This window comes from Hyla sarda, chromosome 3 (genome assembly GCF_029499605.1).
Source record: "Hyla sarda isolate aHylSar1 chromosome 3, aHylSar1.hap1, whole genome shotgun sequence".
In the NCBI taxonomy this organism is placed as follows: domain Eukaryota; kingdom Metazoa; phylum Chordata; class Amphibia; order Anura; family Hylidae; genus Hyla; species Hyla sarda.
Window position 1 is genome coordinate 236,994,622 of NC_079191.1, and position 22,303 is coordinate 237,016,924.

At 41.7% G+C, this 22,303-nt stretch overlaps 1 protein-coding gene across 6 annotated transcripts in view; it reads left to right on the top strand.

The window, feature by feature from the left end:
* The window catches only part of ARMC2 (armadillo repeat containing 2), a 156,680-nt gene that overhangs the window by 78,343 nt on the left and 56,034 nt on the right, over positions 1-22,303 (top strand). For all 6 annotated transcript variants that reach the window (XM_056566268.1, XM_056566267.1, XM_056566269.1 and 3 more), the window contains 2 exons: positions 1,399-1,500; positions 18,328-18,503. In XM_056566268.1, coding sequence (XP_056422243.1) covers positions 1,399-1,500; positions 18,328-18,503 — 278 coding nt within the window. The remainder of the gene's footprint in view (positions 1-1,398; positions 1,501-18,327; positions 18,504-22,303) is intronic.

A 22,303-nucleotide genomic window follows, 5' to 3' on the forward strand; every position in this document is an offset into this window, starting at 1 on the left:
TTCATAGATTGGAAGACTACTGCATGCTTTTAGATTTGTATGTCATATTATTTATTTTTGTTGCGGTGAACACTTTGAGGAGACCATCAAGAACAGTGTACGACTTAAGTATATGTGGGAGAGACTTTAAACTGCAGTGTTGCTAAGGCTCCTGAAACTCTGTTCTAAAAACAGTAGCCAATCGCTGAAGACTGGGTAGGGTTTTCGTGACCAAGAGAGTTATGTGTGTTGTGAATGCATCACTGAGACCGCAGTAACTCAGTAATCTTAAATACTCTTTTTTTTTTTTTTTGAACTTCCTGTTCATTATCAGAAACCCAAAGTGATAAATGCAAAACCACTTCTCAAGGCTATTGACATAGTTTAAAACAAAAAAAGCAAGACTTAGTTTTGAAATATAAAACACTGAATATTAAAGGTAACATGTCAGATTGTTTATGCTATGTGAGGATTGCAGAAAATTATACGCTGATTTTAATGGTGTGTCATCAATGGGTGAATATATTTTTGCAGTGCACCATGAATGTGCATAGTCATAGGGAAAATCTGTATGTCAACTGTGGAAGGTAGGTTAGGATGCACATATCATCAATAGATCGGACTCCTGCCTCACAACTTTGTTTCTTCACAGCATTGCTTAAACTACGTATTTGCCAAAACTGCTGAATATTTACAGACAAGTTACGGACCACTGAAATCAGACTGACAAATTTCCTTTTACTAAATTAGTTAAAAACTTGTCATCAAGGAGAGATTTACTATCTGCAGTGTTTTGGTGCAACATGGGGCACATATTCTCAGTGTCTTATCAGCTGGCTAGAATTTATTTTGAGTGAAAGGCTTCATAATAAATTTCGGCTAATTTTAAAGTAGAAAATTACATTGTCATTGGGTTTACAGAACTGCATACCAGATGTGCATGCTACACTCCCCAAGGAGAGAGCTATGGAAAAAGATTTGGGAAATGAAGATGGTATTGAAGCCCCAGGCTTAAGTTTAGAAACCACTACAGCACCAATGGCTACAAACATTGAGAACAAGTTGCCAAACACACAGAATGAAGTTGCTTATGAATTCTTTAGTTAACCCCCTTTAGGCTTTGTTTCCTCATGGAAATTCCTAATGGAATGTCGGGTGGGTAAACCCGGCCTTAAGTCCAGTTTACACTTTTTATGCACTTTTATTTATTTTATGCACAAAATATATCTTTGTAGCTAACATTGGAAACCAGAAGTTATTATTCTCCCTACCTCTACCCCTACCCTTTGGCACAGAAAAAAACTTCAGACTGTGAAGTGGAACTTCTAGGATAAACATGAGTATAAATTAAAAGGATTGTAGTTGTTTGATCTGCCTTTTCAGTATGTCTTCCATAACCTGTGTTTTCATTTAACTCAGAGGCTGAATTAACAGTGGATGAATCAGAAACTGAATGGGAGAGGAGTTACTGGAATGAGAACATTTTGCCTATTCTACAGGCTCTAGAGGCAGCACAGCAAGGTAAAGTCGATTTTATTTAATAATCTTTAAAAACGTCACCAAAGACAATTCCTTTTAAAATGTGGACTAAGATGATAATTTGTTTGCCCAGCATCCTGCTCCTAGCACACAAAGCGAAAAGCTGAATTTTGCTGGAGAAGCCTCTGCAAGTGAGGCATCCGTTCATATGGATGTCCATCTTTGTAATACAAGGACAGCTTGAATCCAACAGAACAAGAGAAACGTGTACAAAACAGCTCTTCGTTCTGGCTCATAATGAGAAGGCGTTGAGTGGGGTGTCTCCCTTTATGATGTCCATGTGTCCTAATTGGGCATTTTTTTTCTTCGCCTCATGATCAGCTTAACGTCTATGTACAGTTGTTCATAAGTAAGACTTTTATTTTTCTCTGCTCTAGTCTACTCACATTATTCCAGTGTTAAAGATACCAGCAGACAGGGGGAGCAGTTTGTGCAGAGGGTGAGTGTCTGAGTGACAAACAGAGGGTTGCAGACAATGGAGTATATTCAAAGCAAAGTCTTGTTACCAGTGGGTTACCTCAGGGATCTGTGGTATTTCAGGAGGTCTAAATGGTAAGGTATGTCTTTTTGCTGATAACAAAGATTTTTCAACTGGTTTGCTGTTCCTAAAGAAATGCGTCAAATGGCAAATTATTTAGAAACATGGTCAGAACTGACATTTAATGTGAGCAAAACCCAAGGGCAGTACAGTATATAGAATATTTGGTACAGCCCTAAGCTCAGTATCTTCAGTATTATTTCAGAGGTCTTAAAGGTAGGCAGACAATGGAGCAGGAAATGCTAGCAGAATGCTTGACTGTAAAGAGAGATATTAGCAGACTATAAGCCCTTGTAAATTGTTAACTCTTAGGGACAATGCCTTCTCCCCCTTTTTCCCTCTTTATCAACCACCCCCCATAATACAGTAGAAGTAGTAGTAGTGCTATCTTATTGCTCAAAAATCAGACTAGGCACTTTAGATTGAATGTATGTTGAAAATAAGTCTTTCTTCATTAGAGTACGCTCACACGAGCAGGCCCACAGCGTATTTTAGGCCTCGGATCTGCCGCTGAAGGACCGCTGCATGGTGGCTTTACATGTGCCTGCTCGAAGCGGCAATACGCCGCTATGAGCAGACACACTGCGACATGCGAGTTGCAGTGTGCATGTGCAGTATACCCGCACATCGCGGCAGCTCTCGGCCTAGCTCTTGGAGCAGGCAAAGCGGCCGTGATGTGTGCGAGTACACAGTGCATGTGCGGCAACGCAGGCACGTGTAAAGCCACTATGCAGCGTTCCTTTAGTGGCGGATCCACAGCGTAAATTACGCTGTGGGTCTGTTCGTGTGAATGTACCCTTAAAGGGAATCTTCTACATTTCACGGTCCAAACTGGTGACAGTTAGATAGCTGTTAGGACAAGGAGAGACATGGCATTACCAGGCCTCTTAAAGGGGTAATATCGTGGGAAAACTTTTTTTTTATTTTTTTTTAATCAACTGGTGCCAGAAAGTTAAACAGATTTGTAAATTACTTCTATTAAAAAAATCTTAATCATTCCAGTACTTTTTAGGGGCTGTATACTACAGAGGAAATGTTTATCTTTTTGGATTTCTCTTATATCACGACCACAGTGCTCTCTGCTGACCTCTGCTGTCCATGTTAGGAACTGTCCAGGGCAGCATATGTTTGCTATGGGGATTTTCTCTGTACAGTTCCTAAACAACAGCAGAGGTCAGAACAGCAGAGGTCAGCAGAGAGCACTGTGGTCGTGACATCAGAGAAATCCAAAAAGATAAACTTTTCCTCTGTAGTATACAGCCCCTAAAAGGTACTGGAAGGATTAAGATTTTTTAATAGAAGTAATTTACAAATCTTTTTAACTTTCTGGCACCAGTTGATTAACAAAAAAAGTGCTATGGGCTGAAATCCCAACTCACTCCCGTTCCTATCCCTGTCATTGCTTTATTGACAGTCAACTGTTTCTAAATCTCGTGTCCTCGCACAATTTCTAAGCACTGTACAATAACAAAATTTAAAAACATGGCTCGGCTTCTACTTTACTGTCACTCAAGCAAGTACAGGGATTGGTGGTGGTGGTGGTGGTGGGGGGGTCTAGCAAAGAGGCGTATCAGGGGCTTGGGAATACCTGTTTCTTTTCACCAGACAAGGCACTTTTCTATGTTGTGGAAGCACAAACCGAAATGTGAGAAGCGCCATTTGTGTCCTTGTCACAATAGCTATTTTGGTATGTGATTTGCCGCTGACTGACTCCCTTCATTAGCACAATATGTTTCTGGACCGAAGCAGTCCCTTAATCAAGCAAATGCACTGCCATTGGGAGAAACCTCTATTATTGGTAGTTAATCTGTTATATGCTGCAGTCAAAACATGATCCTTTGCATGTAACTGGACTGAAGGAGTCTCCAATTTGATCTTCAGCCCGGCAACAAGCTTACCTGGTGTAGACCAGTCTCAATGGCAGCTGGGATCTTCTTGAAGGACCCAAAGTCTGCCATGGATAAGCCTGTATAGAGTCGTGCCAGAGACATAGCTGTATAGATTGCCTGTCAGCATAATGCTTACAAGCATAATACAATGCAGTACAGTTTTAGTGCAGTGTATTATATAAGCGATCAGTAGATCACTGGTAAAATTTCCCCTAATGGGACTAGTTGAAAAATAAAAATAAAAGTTAAATATAATAATTACTCCACAAATAAAAAATGCATAAAATACCTATATAAAATATATTTTAGTATAAAACCTAAAATAATTTTAAACACTTACACATATTTGGTATCACCACATCCCTAATGACCAGAACTATAAACATATATTATTATTTATCATGCATGGGGAACACTGTTTAAGAAAATAAATAAAAACTGCAAAAATGGTAGTATATTGCTAACATGCCTTCCAAAAAATAAGTGTATGTACATTAAAAAATAATACCAGTAAAATCTACAAGTTTTTCTGCAAAAAGCAAGCCCCCAAACAGTGCCATCAAGAAAGAAAATAAAAAGTTTATGGGTTTTGGAATGTGGCAGCATTTTTTTCCAAACTAGGAAAAATAAATAAATAAAAAATAAAACTACGGTATATAAATTTGTAATTGCGGTGATCGTATTGACCCACAGAATAACATTTAAATGTTATTTTTTTTGCCACACGGTGAATGTGGCATGAGGGAAATGTCCAGGGACCTGTGGGATGATGCACTGAAATTAATGGATGTGGCAGGTGTCTAGGGGGGGGCTCTTACTTGGGTCGAAGCAGTACAGCAGGCAATAATATGAAGAAGTAAAGTAACGCCAGTTGTTGGTGAACAAGAAGAAACTTTTATTCAATCATTCACGGTGAAAGCACACAGCAGGAAAGGGGAGGAGGAGAACAGAGCTCCGTGGAGCATGTGGGTGACGGTCCCATTTCATCACCCACGAGCTCCTCGGAGGTCTGTTCTCCTCCTCCCTCTCCCTGCTGTTTGCTTTCACCGTGGATGATGAAATATGCATCATATATGCATCTAATTTTCCCAACTTTGCTTAGCGGAAAACCCCTTTTAACAATTCTACAATTCTTCTCTGTTTATAAGGCAGTTGTCTTTCATTACCTTGGTATGGATAAATATTACATTCAAAAATTATACATTCAGCAGGGGTTTGGGTGTGTAAGCAGAAGACCAGAAACAAGTCATCACATACAGTGGGGCAAAAAAGTATTTAGTCAGCCACCAATTGTGCAAGTTCTCCCACTTTAAATATGAGGCCTGTAATTTTCATCATAGGTATACCTCAACTATGAGAGACATAATGAGGGGGGAAAAATCCATAAAATCATATTGTCTGATTTTTAAAGAATTTATTTGCAAATTATGGTGGAAAATAAATATTTGGTCACCCACAAACAAGCAAGATTTTCTGTCTCCTCTGTCCTCCACTCATTACCTGTATTACCTGTATATATATATATCTCCGTAGGAAAAGACGGCAGCACACAGAAGTATATCAATCCAGGGGAAGTTTATTTCATCCCCAGGCACAATACAAAGGTGCTACGTTTCAACGATCTCACATCGTCTTTCTCAAGCAAGAAAGACGATGTGAGATCGTTGAAATGTAGCACCTTTGTATTGTGCCTGGGGATGAAATAAACTTCACCTGGATTGATATACTTCTGTGTGCTGCCGTCTTTTCCTACGGATATCTTTGTTTGGGATCTCTAACCAAGGCCCAGATGATGGCGTGCACTGACTGATGGTTTTCATGTTTCTTGGATGTGCTGTTCCTTCCTTTCCTTATATATATATATATATATATATATATATATATATATATATATATATATATATAATTAAACTCAATGGGGTGTATTTACTAACGTGATCCTGACTCTTTTTTTTTTGTCTGGTTTTGCACGTTCCACGCGACACAATTTGCGACCAAAAAAACCCAAAACCCTCCATTTTACAAGAAAACCCTGAAAAGGAGGCATAGCCACGGGAGAAAGTGGTTGTGGGGGCGTGGCCACGGGAGAAAGTGGTTGTGGCCCTGACAAAAGGGGTGTGTCCCCGACAGTTTTGAAAAATCCTACCATGTTTACTAAGGTTTCCACAGAAAATGTGGTGGATTTGATCTGGAAAAAAACGACAGATCAGAACAGTTGTAAAAAAAAAAGCAAAACGTAGGAAAAAATGCAAAATGTAGGGAAACTATAGTATATACCTTGGGAAAATACCTGTTGGTAATCAAAACCCACAAAGAAAACTACACTCCACTCTGTGTGTGTGTGTGTGTGTGTGTGTGTTCCAGCATCATGTCCAAACGGCTAAAGATATTAACATGAAGTTTGGCACACATGTTACTTATGTCAACAAAAAACATAGGATAGGTAATTTAACCCTTACTCACCCCCATTTTCTAGGGTCGGGGTTTTTGTTTAAAGTCCCATACAAGTCTATGGGAAATATATGTTACTGCATAACTTCCAAACGGCTGGAGATATTTCGATAATACTCTGTCACATGTTATTTATATGTCCACTAAAAATATAGGATAGTTAATTTAACCATTAACTACCCCCATTTGTAAGGGTTGGGGTTTTTGTTTAAAGGGGTACTCCGCCCCCTCAATGCAAGCCTATGGGAGGGCGAGTGACAGCTGTCACCCCCCCTTCCATAGGCTTGCATTGAGGGGCGGAGCGTGATGTCACACGGGGGTGGAGCCGTGACGTCACAATGCTCCGGCCCCGTGATCGACAGTAATCAGATCTGGAGCGAACACACTCCGGGAACTTATTTTAACGGGGTGCGGCTTGCAAGATCACGGGGGTCCCCAGTGGCAGGACCCCCCGCGATCAGGCATCTTATCCCCTATCCTTTGGATAGGGGATAAGATGTCTAAGCGCCGGAGTACCCCTTTAAAGTCCCATGCAAATCTACGGGAAATGTATGTTCCGGCATAACTTCTGTACGGCAGGAGATATTTCAATAATACCTGGTATACGTATTACTGATATGTCAAATAAAAATATATGATAGTTAAATTAACCCTTATATAAAAGATGGGTTTTGTTTCAAGTCCCATGCAAGTATATGGGACTTCCAATACCTTACTCCACAAGCTCTGCTCTGCATCTCCTGGTGAATGTTTCAGTCCGGCTTGCAAGCCACACCCCATCTCACAAAGACACACCCACTGTTTAAGTCCCACCTCTTTTATTCTCTACCCTTTTTTTTGCATCGGTCTGGCTTGCAAATCAGTCCCACAAAGCCACGTCCCTTTCTATTTTCAGCTTACAATATCTTCATTATTGTCAGTTCGGGATATGAGGTTGGGATATGAGGTTGGGACATAAGGATGGGACAAAAGGATGGGATATGAGGATGGGACATAAGGACGAGATATGAGGTCAGGACAAAAGGACGGGACAGGAGGACGGCATATGACAACAATATTATGAGGATGGGATATGAAGTCAAAAGCTTCCTCCTTTGTTGATTTTCCTCCCCAACAAGGATTAGGAAGGAAAAACCGGGCAACGCCAGGTACTCAGCTAGTATAGAATAAATCCACTCCTGATAATCTACTTCAAAGGACAGTAGAGAGCACAGTCCAAACCCCAGATCTTCTTCTCAGTACATCCAGGCATAAAATATAGTATAAACAAAATGCAAAAAAAGACGAGTGCTCAGAGTGCAATTATAACAATAAATGAATGCAGCACTTAAAAAGGATGGTAACTCACTCCACAGTGAGGAGGGGGTTCAAGTCAATACTCCAGCACTCCCCTCCAGGTCAGCGTTCACAAAATCACTGTCATTTCTTCCAGTTTTCTCATAAAAGGAACAATCCCAGTGCGTATAGAAACAGGATTTAATATACTTGTATAAAACAATAAAATGCCAGTAGAAATGCGTTTCTGGGCATATGGCACAGTCCCCCTTCCTCAGGCAAAAATGTGACAATACAGCACATAACTAGACTTACAATGTGTTGTTACACCACCCATCTATCGAGTGCCGTAAGGTTCGTGGCTTCCAGAGACACCGGCGTTTCAAAAATCACATCCCGCCGGGATACCACATCCGGTTCACTACTGATGTGATAACTACCGGTGTTTCCAGACGCTAACATTTCCAGTTTCATGATGTCACTGACCTCCAAGAGGAGGGTATTCTTCCAGTTCAAGGGAGGTACAAAGTTAGCAATCCTCGCTTTAGCCGTGGCATGCAAAATGCGTGTCACCGACCGGAAGTATAAGTTTCCACAGGAAGTGTAGCAATAGACAACAGCAGGAGGGAAAAAAGTGTGCACACAGTCATCCGGGAACATGCTGGAACGCATTATGCGTTCCAGACACTAAATTACCTCTCATATAGAAATGGTTAATAATAAAATATTTATGATTAATGTATAATACATAATATGGCTAGTATTCGATACACGGGCTGAGATAGACTATAATGTAATAAAATATAATAGTGAAATTAATAACCAAATCTATAAAATAAATTTACCCTACAACAACTAAAAAGTTGATCTGAGTGTGAATAGACATATACCTAAAAAACGGACTCTAAACATTCATTTAGGCCATGGGGGATCAGTGTATTGAGTCAGAAGATCCAATACATCTCCCTGTGGCACAGTCGAGTATAGTCCCCCTCATGTACTACATCTAGTGGAAACACCCTCAAATCACTAGGATATCTATTGTGGTATCTGGAAAAGTGTCTGGAGACACTGTGGAGCTCATATTTATTATCAATATTAGAGCTATGTTTATTTAATCTGTCTCAGCTGATTTATGGTTCGACCTATATACCTGAGGCCACAGGGACACTCTATTAGATACATGAGGTATTTAGACTCACAATTTAAAATATTGATTTAAAATATATGGTGAAATTTCTCGAGAGATCAAAATCAGAGCTTATGGGCTATGTGCTTACAACACTTACATTGTGTCAAACTGCACTTATATATTCCTTTCAGACAGATGTGGTTCATCGTTTTTACTTTCGTTGTTTTTTGCTTCCTAGGGACTGATGGAGCGACAATATTTTTGAAAGTGCGGGCTATTCTAGAAATACATTTATTGCATTCTTTTCAATGCTTTTCCCTAAAATAGGGTCACTTCCTAAGATACTCAAGCTTTTCTCCAGTATCCTCCGGATATCTGCATGGAAGGCGTTATATTTAGTAATAAATGCTATACTATAAAGTCCCTGGTTTGGAACCTCACTATTGCATGCATTAGTGTGAGGTCTATCTAGATACTCCTCTTGTGTCATGTTTTCAACTTTTCTCTGAGCTCCCGCATCAAGGGATGCAAGATAGCCCTTCTCGTGAAATCTATGTTTTAAAATGGATAACTGTTTTTTACATTCTATGTTGGAACTACAATTGCGCCTAATGCGTTTCATCTGTCCAAATGGTATATTTTGTTTCCAGGACTTTAGATGGCAACTATCAAAATCCAGGTACCTAATCAATAGTAATCAATCCCAATATTGGGATCCAAAAACACCACCTCCCGGGCACTAATATGTGTGGTATTTTCGAATTGAGATTATGAATAAATTCAGACAAAGTGGATTCTGGGCCATCCCAAATAACAATAATGTCGTCAATGAATAGACTATAAAATTTCACGTGGGTATCACATATGCCCCTCTCAAAGGCTCCCATGTACAGGTTTGCGTAGCTAGGGGCAAATATAGTCCCCATAGCCGTGCCGCAAATCCGCACATTGAAGCCTCGGTTATAGGAAAGTAATTGTGTCCCAGCTTGAATTTTATAGCATCCAAAATAAATTGTTGTTGCTTAGCGGGCATTAATGGGTCTTCTGCCAGGAAGGATGGCATGGCCTGTACACCTCTGCTATGAGAGATGTTCCTATACAGTGCCATGACATCCAAAGTGGACCATAGATACCCTTCCTCCCACTGTACTAAGGATACTCAATAGGTGCCAAGATAAGTAGATAAATGCGTGACATATCTTTGAAGTTGATGGTCGATGTACTCTGATAAATTCCCTGTTATAAAACCCATGCTGGCAATAATAGGGCAGCCCGGGTGGTGGATGGGATCCTTGTGGATCTTAGGTAAAATATAGAAGTACAATATACTGGGATTGGGATGTAGTCTCTCTCTCTTTTAAGGAGGCAATGTTGATTAAAGGCCTCATCTAGCAGGTTTTTTAGCTTTTTATAAAAAAAAAATTTGCATTTTGTGTATACAACCTCAAACAGTCACACTTCAAACTCCACTATGTCCAAGATGGAAGAGCTGTCGAAGGACACAAAAAACAAAATTGTAGACCTGAACCAGGCTGGGAAGACTGAATTTGCAATAGGCAAGCAGCTTGGTGTGAAAAAATCAACTGTGGGAGCAATTATTAGAAAATTGAAGACCTACAAGACCACTGATAATCTCCCTGGATCTGGGGCTCGACGCAGGATCTCACCCTGTGGTGTCAAAATGATCTCAAGCACGGTGAGCAAAAATCCCAGAACCACACGGGGGAACCTAGTGAATGACCTGCAGAGAGCTGTGACCAAAGTAACAAAGGCTACCATCATTAACACACTACGCCGCCAGGGACTCAAATCATGCAGTGCCAGGCGTGTCCCTCTGCTTAAGTACATGTCCGGGCCCGTCTGAATTTTTCTAGAGAGCATTTGGATGATCCAGAAAAGTATTGGGAGAATGTGATATGGTTAGATGAAACCAAACTAGAACTTTTTGGTAAAAACTCAACTCATTGTGTTTGGAGGAGAAAGAATGCTGAGTTGCATCCAAAGAACACCTTACCTACTGTGAAGCATGGGGGGTGGAAACATCATGCTTTGGGGCTGTTTTTCTGCTAAGGGACCAGGACTACTGATCCGTGTAAAGAAAAGAATGAATGGGGCTATGTATCGTGAGATTTTGAGTGAAAACCTCCTTCCATCAACAAGGGCATTGAAAATGAAACGTGGCTGGGTCTTTCAGCATGAAAATTATCCCAAACACACAGCTCGGGCAACGAAGGTGTGGCTTTGTAAGAAGCGTTTCAAGGTCCTGGAGTGGCCTAACAAGTCTCCCGATCTTAATCCCATAGAAAACCTATGGAGGGAGTTGAAAGTCCGTGTTGCCCAGCGACAGCCCCAAATCATCAATGCTCTAGAGGAGATCTGTATGGAGGAATGGGCCAAAATACCAGCAACAGCGTGTGAAAACCTTGTGAAGACTTACAAAAAACGTTTGACCTCTGCCATTGCCAACAAAGGGTATATAACAAAGTATTGAGATGAACTTTTGTTATTGACCAAATACTTATTTTCCACCATAATTTGCAAATAAATTCTTTAAAAATCAGACAATGATACCTCATAGTTGAGGTATACCTATGATGAAAGTTACAGGCCTCTCTCATCTTTTTAAGTGGGAGAACTTGCACAACTGGTGGCTGACTAAATACTACGGAGTTAGGTAACAGAACCTAACTGAAGGTTTTCCAACCAGTGTTACTCCAGCTGTAGCAAAAGTACAACTCCCAGCATGCACAGTCTGTCAGGGCATGCTGGGAGTTGTAGTTTTGCAACAGCAACAGGAGGTTTGTTCAGGGTACATTCACACGGCGTGTTTACAGTGAGTCTCCTGCTTTAAGTTTGAGCTGCGGCATATACACCCCCTTACACGGTCTCCCCCCCAATAAAGATGAAAATGTATCGTACGGCAGTGTTTACAAAATTGAGCCTCCAGCTAACTCCCAGCATTTCTGGACAGCCACTGACTGTACAGGCATGCTGGGAGTTTAGCAACAGCTGGAGGCACCATGTTCGGGAATCACTGGCGTAGAATACCCCTATGTCCACCCCTATGCAATCCCTAATTTAGTCCTCAAATGCGCATGGTGCTCTCTCATTTCGGAGCCCTGTCGTATTTCAAGGAAACAGTTTAGGGCCACATATGGGGTATTTCCGTACAGCAATTGCACTACAAATTTGGGGGGCTTTTTCTTCTTTTACCCCTTATGAAAAGGAAACGTTGGGGTCTACACCAGCCTGTTAGTGTAAAAAAATAATTTTTTTTACACTAACATGCTGGTGTTGCCCCATACTGGTGTTGCCGTAAAGCAATTTCTCCTGAGTATGGAGATACCCCATATGTGGGCGTAAACTGCTCTGTGGACGCACAACAAGGCTCAGGAGTGAGTGCGCACTATGTACATTTGAGGTCTGAATTGGTGATTTGCACAGGGGTGGCTGATTTTACAGCGGTTCTGACATAAATGCAAAAAAATTATACCCACATGTGACCCCTCTTTGGAAACTACACCCCTCACGGAACGTAACAAGGGGTATAGTGAGCCGTAGCACCCCACAGGTGATTGACGGATTTTCGTTAAAGTTGGATGAGAAAAAAAAAAAGTAACTAAAATGCTGGTGTTACCCAACATTTGTCATTTTCACAAGGGAAAATAGGAAAATAAAAGCCCCCAAATTTTGTAACACCATTTCTTCTGAGTAAGAACATACCCCATATGTGGATGTAAAGTGCTGTTTACGAAGCCCCCATAGTGCCAAAAAATGGACTCACTGTAAATGCTCACTGCACCCCTTATTAAATTCTGTGAGGTGTGTAGTTTTCAAAATGGGGTCACATGTGGGGGGGGGTCCACTGTTCTGGCACCACGGGGAGCTTTGTAAATGCTCATGGTCCCCAACTTCCATTCCAAACAAATTCTCTCTCCAAGAGCCCACTGGCGCTCCTTCTCTTCTGAGCATTGTAGTATGCCAGCAGAGCACTTGACGTCCACACATGGGGTATTTCCATACTCAGAAGAAATGGGGTTTCCTATTGACCCTTGTAAAAAATGTGAAATTTGGGGGGGAAAAACACTGTTAGTGAAGAAAAAAAATTTCATTTACACATCCAACTTTAACAAAAAGTCATCAAACACCTGTGGGGTGCTAAGGCTCACTGGACCCTTTGTCACGTGCCTTGAGGGGTGTAGTTTCCAAAATAGTATGCCATGTGTTTTTTTTTTGTTTTTTTTTGTTCTGGCACCATAGGGGCTTCCTAAACGTGACATGCCGCTCAAAAACCATTTCAACAAAATTCACTCTCCAAAATCCCATTGTCGCTCCTTCCCTTCTGACCCCTCTAGTGCACCCACGGAGCACTTTACATCCACATATGAGGTTTTTCCTTACTCAAGAGAAATTGGGTTACAAATTTTGGGGGGGATTTCTCTCCTTTTACCCCTTGTAAAAATTCAAAAAATGGCTCTGCAAGAACATGCGAGTGTAAAAAATGAAGATTTAGATATTTCTCCTTCACTTTGCTGCAATTCCTGTGAAACACCTAAAGGGTTAACAAACTTTCTGAATGACATTTTGAATACTTTGAGGGGTGCAGTTTTTATAATGGGGTAATTTATGGGGTATTTGTAACATGAAAGCCCCTCAAATCCACTTCAAAACTTAACTGGTCCATGAAAAATTCCAATTTTAAAATTTTTGTGGAAAATTGCTGCTGAACTTTGAAGCCCTCTGATGTCTTCCAAAAGTAAAAACATGTCAACTTTATGATGCAAACATAAAGTAGACATATTGTATTTGTGAATCAATATATAATTCATTTGGAATTTTCCTTTTTCCTTAAAAGCAGAAAGTTTCAAAGTTAGAGAAATGCTAAATTTTCATGAAATTTGGGGATTTTTTTTTACCAAGAAAGGATGCAAGTAACAATGAAAATTTACCACTATGTTAAAGTAGAATATGTCATGAAAAAAAGGTAAAAGCATCTGAGTTATTAATGCATAAAGTGACAGTGATCAGAATTGCAAAAAAGTGCTGGGTCCTTAACCCCTTAAGGACGCAGCTCATTTTCATCTTAAGGACGCAGCCCTTTTTCTCAATTCTGACCACTGTCACTTTAAGCATTAATAACTCTAAGATGCTTTTACCGATTATTGTGATTCTGAGATTGTTTTTTCTCGACATATTCTACTTTGTTAGTGGTAAATTTTTGTCGTTACTTGCATCCTTTCTTGGTGAAAAATCCCCAAATTTCATGAAAATTTTGCAATTTTCTAACTTTGAAGCTCTCTGCTTGTATGGAAAATTAATATTCCAAAAATGTTTATATTTATTCACAAGTACAATATGTCCACTTTATTTTGTCATAATAAAATGGACATATTTGTACTTTTTGAAAAAATTTTAGGGCTTCCAAGTATAGCAGCAATTTTCAAAATTTTCATAAAAATTGCTAAATCTGAAGGGACAGATGTTACAGAACTACAACTCCCAGCATTCCTGGGCAGTCTAGACATGCTTAGAGTTGTAGTTTGGCAACATCTGGAGAGCTACCGTTTGGGCACCACTGTAATAGTGGTCTCCAAACTGTGACCCTCCAGATGTTGCAAAACTACAACTCCCAGCATGCCCAGACAGCCGAAGGCTGTCTGGGCATGCTGGGAGTTGTAGTTTGGCAACCACTAGAAGGGCAGCAGTAAAGATCGCTTTACTGCCACCTTCCTTCCCCCCCACCGTCGCTTCCCTACCTGTGCCGCTGATCTCAGCTGTCTCCACCGATGATCGGCGGTCCCCACGGCATCTTCTTTCCAGGTACCGGCTGCCATCTTCTCCCCCCGTTCTGCCCGACATCCAGGGGTGGGCAGAGCGGGGGGTTTCCATGGCAACCCCTGTCGTGCACTGCCATTGGTCAGTACTAATTTCTGACTAATGGCAGGGGATAGGAGGAGATCGCAGCGCTGCAACCTCGCTCCTATCCCTCAGGATGATCGGGGCTCCGATCATCCCTATTTTCCAGGCGATCGGGTAACCAGAGACCCGATCAGCGCGGAATAGGAGAAAATCGCATGTCTGAATTGACATGCGATTTTCTCCAATCGCCGACATGGGGGGCTCTCAGGACCCCCCTCGTCGATGTGCCGGGATGCCTGCTGAAGGATTTCAGCAGGCATCCTGGTCCCCAACCAGCTAGCGGTGGGGACCGGAATTCTCACGGGCGTATCCATATGCCCTGCGTCCTTAAGGACTCGGTATGCAGGGCGTATGCATACGCCCTAGGTCCTGAACAGGTTAAAGGGGTATTCCAGGAAAAAAAAATAATTTTTAATATCAACTGGCTCCAGAAATTTAAAGAGATTTGTAAATTACTTCTATTAAAAAATCTTAATCCTTTCAATAATTCACCTGCTGAAGTTGTTGTTGTTGTTGTTTTCTGTCTGGCAACAGTGTTCTCTGCTGACATCTCTGCTTGTCTCGGGAACTGCACAGAGTAGAAGAGGTTTTCTATGGGGATTTGCTTCTAAACTGGGCGGTTCCCGAGACACGTGTCATCAGAGAGCACTTGGACAGAAAAGAACAACTCCACTTCAGCAGCTCAAACAACTCGACTTCAGCAGTACTGAAAGGATTAAGATTTTTTTAATAGAAGTAATTTACAAATCTGTTTAACTTTGATATATATAATTACCGTATTTTTCGCCCTATAGGACGCACCTAATTTATAGGTGCAAAATCTAAAAAAATTAAGATTTTGAAGCCAATAGTGGTCTTCAACCTGCGGACCTCCCGATGTTGCAAAACTACAACTCCCAGCATGCCCGGACAGCCGTTGGCTGTCCAGGCATGCTGGGAGTTGTAGTTTTGCAACATCTGGAGGTCTGCAGATTGAAGACCACTGCATAGGAGGTAATACTCACGTGTCCCCGCCGCTCCGGACCCATCACTGCTGCCCTGGATGTCGCTCCATCGCTGTCGCCATGTCCCCGTCGCTCCGGAACGTCTCTGCTGCCGGCCAGATATCCTCGCTCTCCGTTGCCGCCATCACGTCGTTACGCACGTACGCGACGACGTGATGACGAGGAAGGAGAGCGCCGGCCATACAGGGGATCCCTGAACGGAGAAGACACCGGGGAGGCAGGTAAGGTCCCTCCCAGTGTCCTGTAAGCACTAACCCGGCTATTCAGTCTGGCTGTTCGGGACCGCCGCGATTTCACCGGTTTAGTGTCACTTTCCCTTCAGACGCAGCAGTCAGCTTTGATCGCCGCGTCTGAAGGGTTAATACAGGGCATCACCGCGATCGGTGATGTCCTGTATTAGCCACGGGTCCCGGCCGTTGATGGCCGCAGGGACCGCCGCGATAGGGGTGTATTTGCCGTATAAGACGCACCGACTTTTTCCCCCCAGTTTTGGGGAAGAAAAAGTGCGTCTCATACGGCGAAAAATACGGTAGTTGATGTATATAAAAAAGTTTTTTCCTGGATAACCCCAGGAAGTTAAACAGATTTGTAAATTACTTCTATTTAAAAAGTAGAAAGTTTCAAAGTTAGAAAAATGCTACATTTTCATGAAATTTTTAGATTTTTCACCAAGAAAGGATGCAAGTAACGACGAAAATTTACCACTATGTTAAAGTAGAATAGGTCACGAAAAAACTATCTCTGAATCAGAATAAACGGTAAAAGCATTCCAGAGTTATTAATGCATAAAGCGATAGTGGTCAGAATTGCAAAAAAGGGCTCAGTCCTTAAGGTGAAGAAGGGCTCAGTCCTTAAGGGGTTAATATCAATCTAGCTCAATTTATTTTAACCAGAAATTAAACATTATCAGATATAGGAAATGTGAATGTTCCTTAGATGTAATTACCTTCTGTTAATGATCTGCTAATGTTCTACATTGGCCTGAGCACTATTTTAATTGTAGTTCTAGGAATTTCCTATTCATTGCTATTCAGTTAGAGAATTGACATAATGCCTGCAGATGTAACATTGAACTCCAGTGGCTCTTTAGTGGCTTTAAACTTAGTTTATTAAAAAACAGATTTTACCAGGTAAACCTAGTCTACATATTTTGTACAAAGTCTCAGAAGGACTAAAATTGTAATTACCAAACAAAAGGCAGTGCATGATATATACATAAGTACATGCACATGTAAAAGCAGTAATGGTTTAAAAAAGTGAAGGGAATAAGGTGTTTAGTTACTATGCTACAAGTGGATGTTGTAGGGTGTTGTAGGCCCAAGTGGACAACAGTGTTTAAAGGGAACCAATCAGTATATTTTAGCATATACAATGATTTGGCAATGCGTTACATATGCTAAAATAATTAACCTCACCATCCCTGGGGGACTCCGCCCTGACGGCTTGAATGACTGCTCATGTCACCGTTCTGCTCCGTCTTCTTAGGGAGCAGAGCGGTGACACGAGCCGTCATTCAATCTGTCAGGGTGGGGCCACGGCTGCAGTGAACGGAGCTGGTAAGTGGAAGTCCATGTGATACTTGTATACATTGAGCTCTACTGTCCATTTACCAGAAAAAAAAGAACACTAGAGGGGTAATATTTCTCCTAGAGGAGAGCATCCCTTAAAGAGTACCTCTCATGATCTTTTTAAATGTGATAATCCTCCCATTTCACAGCCCCCATCATGATAAATTACTCCCTGCCTTTATTTTTATAATTTTTTTAGTTTTCTACCTCGATATTGCTCTGTATTTTCTGCTCAGTTTCAGTCAGATTCACAGACTGGGAAGGGGTGTTACCCAGCAGGTGTGACATCATCTGAAGCCATACAAGAGAGAACTTCCTCCCTCACTCTGCTACACACAGCCCAGAGCAGTTCAGTGTGAGATGAGCTATGATTGGCTAATCCCCTCCGCTCAGCACTCCAGACTGCATTTCCTGATTTTGGACTTCTGCAAAGCCAGCAGGGGACCAAAGTCTGTGAAAGAGATGGGGGGGGGGGGGGTGGAAATGTGCTCTGGACTAGTAGGGAGACACCTAGTGGCAGATTTTTAAAGCACAAATAAAACATAGAAAGCTTCATTTTTTTTAAACAAAGTACATTAGAAAGATTTGTTTTTTATTTACCATAAGGAGTGCATTAGCAAAAATTTGGCTTAATGACAATGCCCATTTAAAAAAAGCCTCTTGGCTAGCAAGCCTGCACCCTGCTCTATACTGTTGAGGCGCAACAACCCTGGGTGACTTTTCCATTTTGGGAGAGATTCTTTATTATGAAAATCACCAGTCATATTATAAAGCTTCTTGCAGGTGTTGACTTGCAGTGATGCTTCCTACAAGAGGTGGCACTAGAGAGCAAGCGCTTTTCCTTCTGGGAGAGAGCTACATATCACGTGACAGTCACATGTGTAATACTAAATAACCCAAGACGAAGATTCCTTCTTTCTCATACTTGAATGCCTACCAGATTAAATGTAAAATACTGTATATGAGATTTTGTTCTTAACTACAATTGCCCTCATTTACTCAGTATGCTTTGCTTCTTATTCATCTGTCTTAGATGGGAACCTTGAAGAACTGTGCAGCATGTGTAACAAGTTGTGGAAGACTTTGAATGATGGCAGCATGTTAGGAAAGCGATGCAAAAGGCGATCTCACATCTTGAAGTCTTTGTATAAGTTGGTTGATGTTGGCTCAGACAGACTTGGTCTTTCCCTGGCTAAGTTAATTTTAGAGGTAAGGATACACATTTTAAACAGTAAATATGTATTTATTGAAGTGTCTGTAACTGTTATTTCGTACATTTCGAAAGTTGAGATTTTATTAGAGGTAAATAAATGTAATAATGCTACAGTTAAAAATAAGAGCATAGTTTGTATCTTGTTAAGCCAAACCTGTCAGATTAAAATTGTGGTCCACTCGGCAGGCAGCATGATATAGATAGTTACTTTTATGTCAAATAAAAATATAAGATAGTTAACTTAACCCTAACCTACCCCCTTACGTGAAGGATGGGGTTTTTGTCTGAAGTCCCATGCAAGTATATAGAACTTCCAGTACCTTACTCCAAGCTCTGCATCTCCTGGTGAGTGCGTCAGTCCAGCCATACCCCTCCTGCACAATTTAAGCCACACCTCTTTTTTATTTTCTACCCTTTTTGTGCATTGGTCCGACTTGCAAGTCATGCCCACTTCCACAAAACCCCACCTCCTTCTATTTTCACCCTACAATCTCTTCATCAAATCTCAGCCCCACCTGAGGATGTAATATGAGGACAGGAATATGATGTCGGGAATATAATGTCAGGAATATCATGTTGGGATATGAGGATAAGTACTTCCACAAGGATTCGGTATGAAAAACGAGCAACGCCGGGTACTCAACTAGTATGTATATGTATGTGTGTGTGTGTGTGTGTGTGTGTGCGTGTATGTATGTATGTATGTATGTATATATATATATATATATATATATATATATAATCAGAATGAGCTTAGCAGATTGATATATAGCTTTGTATAGTTTTAAGTTGCAGTAAAATAAAGTTTCAGGATAACTGTGCCATTCTGGGCTATGTTGTCAAGAGGATACTTTGCAATGATTGACAGCTTTCACTTTCCAAGTATGTGTATATAGAGGGAGCAGTTAGTCATAGAGTAGGACCACCCACTTATTTAGCAAAGAATGAGCAGAGCTTTAAATTAATAAGTTACAAGCTCTGAATCTTTTCTCGCTGAACTATTGCAATCTGCTTAGGCTACGTTCACACATAGGCTACGTTCACACAGCCGTTGTCTAGATTTTGTCCGTTATTGCCTCCTAAACGGACCATTCTATTAACGGGTGCAAACTGATGCAAAGGGATGCTATTTAATGGTATCTGTTTGCATCAGTTTTTCATCGATTCGTATCCGCTGTCTACAGACTTCTGCAGCCAGGACTACTACTACTCCCATCATGGAACATACTTTTCATGATGGGAGTAGTAGTTCCCTGGCTGCAGGAGTCTGCAGGCGGCTAGATCAGTGCTTGTACTACCAGCCCCATCATGGAACAAAGTCTTACATGTTGGGCGTAGTAGTACAGGGGCTGAGGGATTGATCGCACTGTCTCACTTCTGAGACCCGATCAGAAGTTATTAACCAGGGGAGCGGGCGGCATGCTCCACAACCCCGCGATCTTGTGTGTTTTACTTTCACTCTTAAATACCCCGCCGGGAGGCCTGAATGGCCGGCACAGAGGGACCATTCAGGGCTCTCGGCAGGGTTTTTAAAGTCATTAGCGAGGATGGTGGCCGGGGAAGCATTACGCTGCGTTACCTGGCTTCCCCGCTGCAGGACCATATGTATAGAAGCTGCAGGGGGGGCAATATACATAACTAGCGCAGTGGGGGTGGGCCAGACATATAGTGCTATATGTCTGGCCCTCCACTGGGCGAACTATATATTTTGTCCCCGCAGCGTTTGCATATGTCCCCCCAGCGAGCGCATACATAAATCCCTTGCAGCGCATTTGTGAAGTATACTATCAGCAGCGCATCATGCTGCTAGCCGGGAAAGGCAGCACAATGCCGCCCGCTTCCCGGCCAGCAGAAGCGCTGCTGATAGCCTACTATTCGCAGATAGTGCTGCGAGGGACATATGTGTATAGAAGTGCTGCAGGGGGACATATATATTAGTGATATATATCTGTCCCCCACATTGCGCTTCCTTTCCCAGCAGCATGATGCGCTGCTGATAGTGTACTTCACAGATGCTCTGTGAGGGATTTATGTATGCACTCGCTGGGGGGGACATATGTAAGCGCTGCGGGGGCAATATACATAGGTAGCGCAGCGGGGTCATTATACATAGCTAGCACAGCGGGGGCATTTTATACATAGCTATCACAGCAGGGGGCATTATACATAGCTAGCGCAGCGGGGGGCCTGATATATATTGCTATATGTCTGGCCCCCCACTGCGCTAGCTATGTATATTGCCCACTGCTGCACTACCTATATATCTTTCTTTCCTGCAGTGCATCAGGGCAGCCGGGGAAAGCAGTGTAATTTTTCCCTGGCCGCCAGTGTAGTGCAACATTACAATCCTCGCTAATGACTTTAAAAACCCCACTGGGAGCCCTGAATGTCCCCTCGGTGCTGGCCAATCAGGGCTCCGGGCGGGGTATTTGAAAATGAAAGTAAAACACACACACGATCTACATCGCAGGGTTGCGGAGCATGCCGTCCACTCCCCTGGTTAATAACTTTTGATCGAATTGGGTCTCAGCCCCTGTACTACTATTCCCAACATGAAACAGACTCTGTTCCATGATGGGGGTAGTAGTACAAGCATTAATCTAGCCTCCCCAGACTCCCGCAACCTGGAAACTACTACTCCCATCAAGGAAACAAGTCTGTTCCATGATGGGAGTAGTAGTAATCCCACAGCACAGCAAGAGTTTGCTGATTTCACTCCTTCTGAGCATGCTCAGAAGTAATAACTGTTCAAAAACAGATATTAAAAACTGGGTGCAAACGGATGACATTATATGCTCATCTGTTTGCCATAGACTTCAAGGTTAAATTTTTAATATCTGTTTCTATTCCGTTACTTTTGACGGGAGAAAAAATACTGCATGCAACGTCTTTTCCCCATCAAAAAAAAAAAACGGAACAGGAAGGAAACTGGTGCAAACAGGTGATAAAGGATTGTAAAAAAAAAAAATCCCATTGACATCAATGAGATTATTTTACAGCCGTTTGCGACCCATTTAAAAATTATCAAACATATTGCAGAACGGGCATGACAATAGCGCTGAGTGGGGTCTTGTCTTTGTTTATTTAAGAAAAAGTAAGTGAGCCCTTGGAAATTACCTAGATTTTTGTTTTTATTACTAATAAAATGTGGTCTCATTGCCCAGCTATAGGCATGTTGTTTATTTACCACATTGAGTAAATATCCACAGTACAGGGAGAAAAAGTACAGTAAGTGGACCATTAAAGATCCTCCTATAAGCAGCAGCCTGTAGATGCAGATAACATTTTCATAGTGTTAGACAGGGTTCCCACAGCTGAAAATGTGCAGAACGTTCGCATGGAAAACACGGGCGGATATTCCCCACATTTGCACAATCAGAATGGCTTTGGGACTGCTTGGAAATGCGACGTCTCGTAGGCTGCAATTCATTTCCGAGCTGAATTCACTGAAAAATATAGACAAGTCTATTTTCTGTGAATAGACAGAATCGGGATTTCAGGATTTCCGCGGCAGAAATATTTGCTTAAAAAATTCTGTTGTGTGCACAGTGCATTAGAATCCCATTGAAATCTGCTGGAGCGGAATGTCCGTGTTGAATATTCTGTCTGGATTCCGCATGGACATTCTGTCATGTGAACATACCTTGAAGGGGAAATTCTGCTCCATTTCTGCTACAGTTTGCGATTATTTCTTGGATGCCTTGCATGCTCAGCCCTATTTTGGTCATGCAATAACTTCTTAATAGGGTTAAGGTCTATGAATAAGACCGCTCCAAATACAAACCTTTTTTATTTA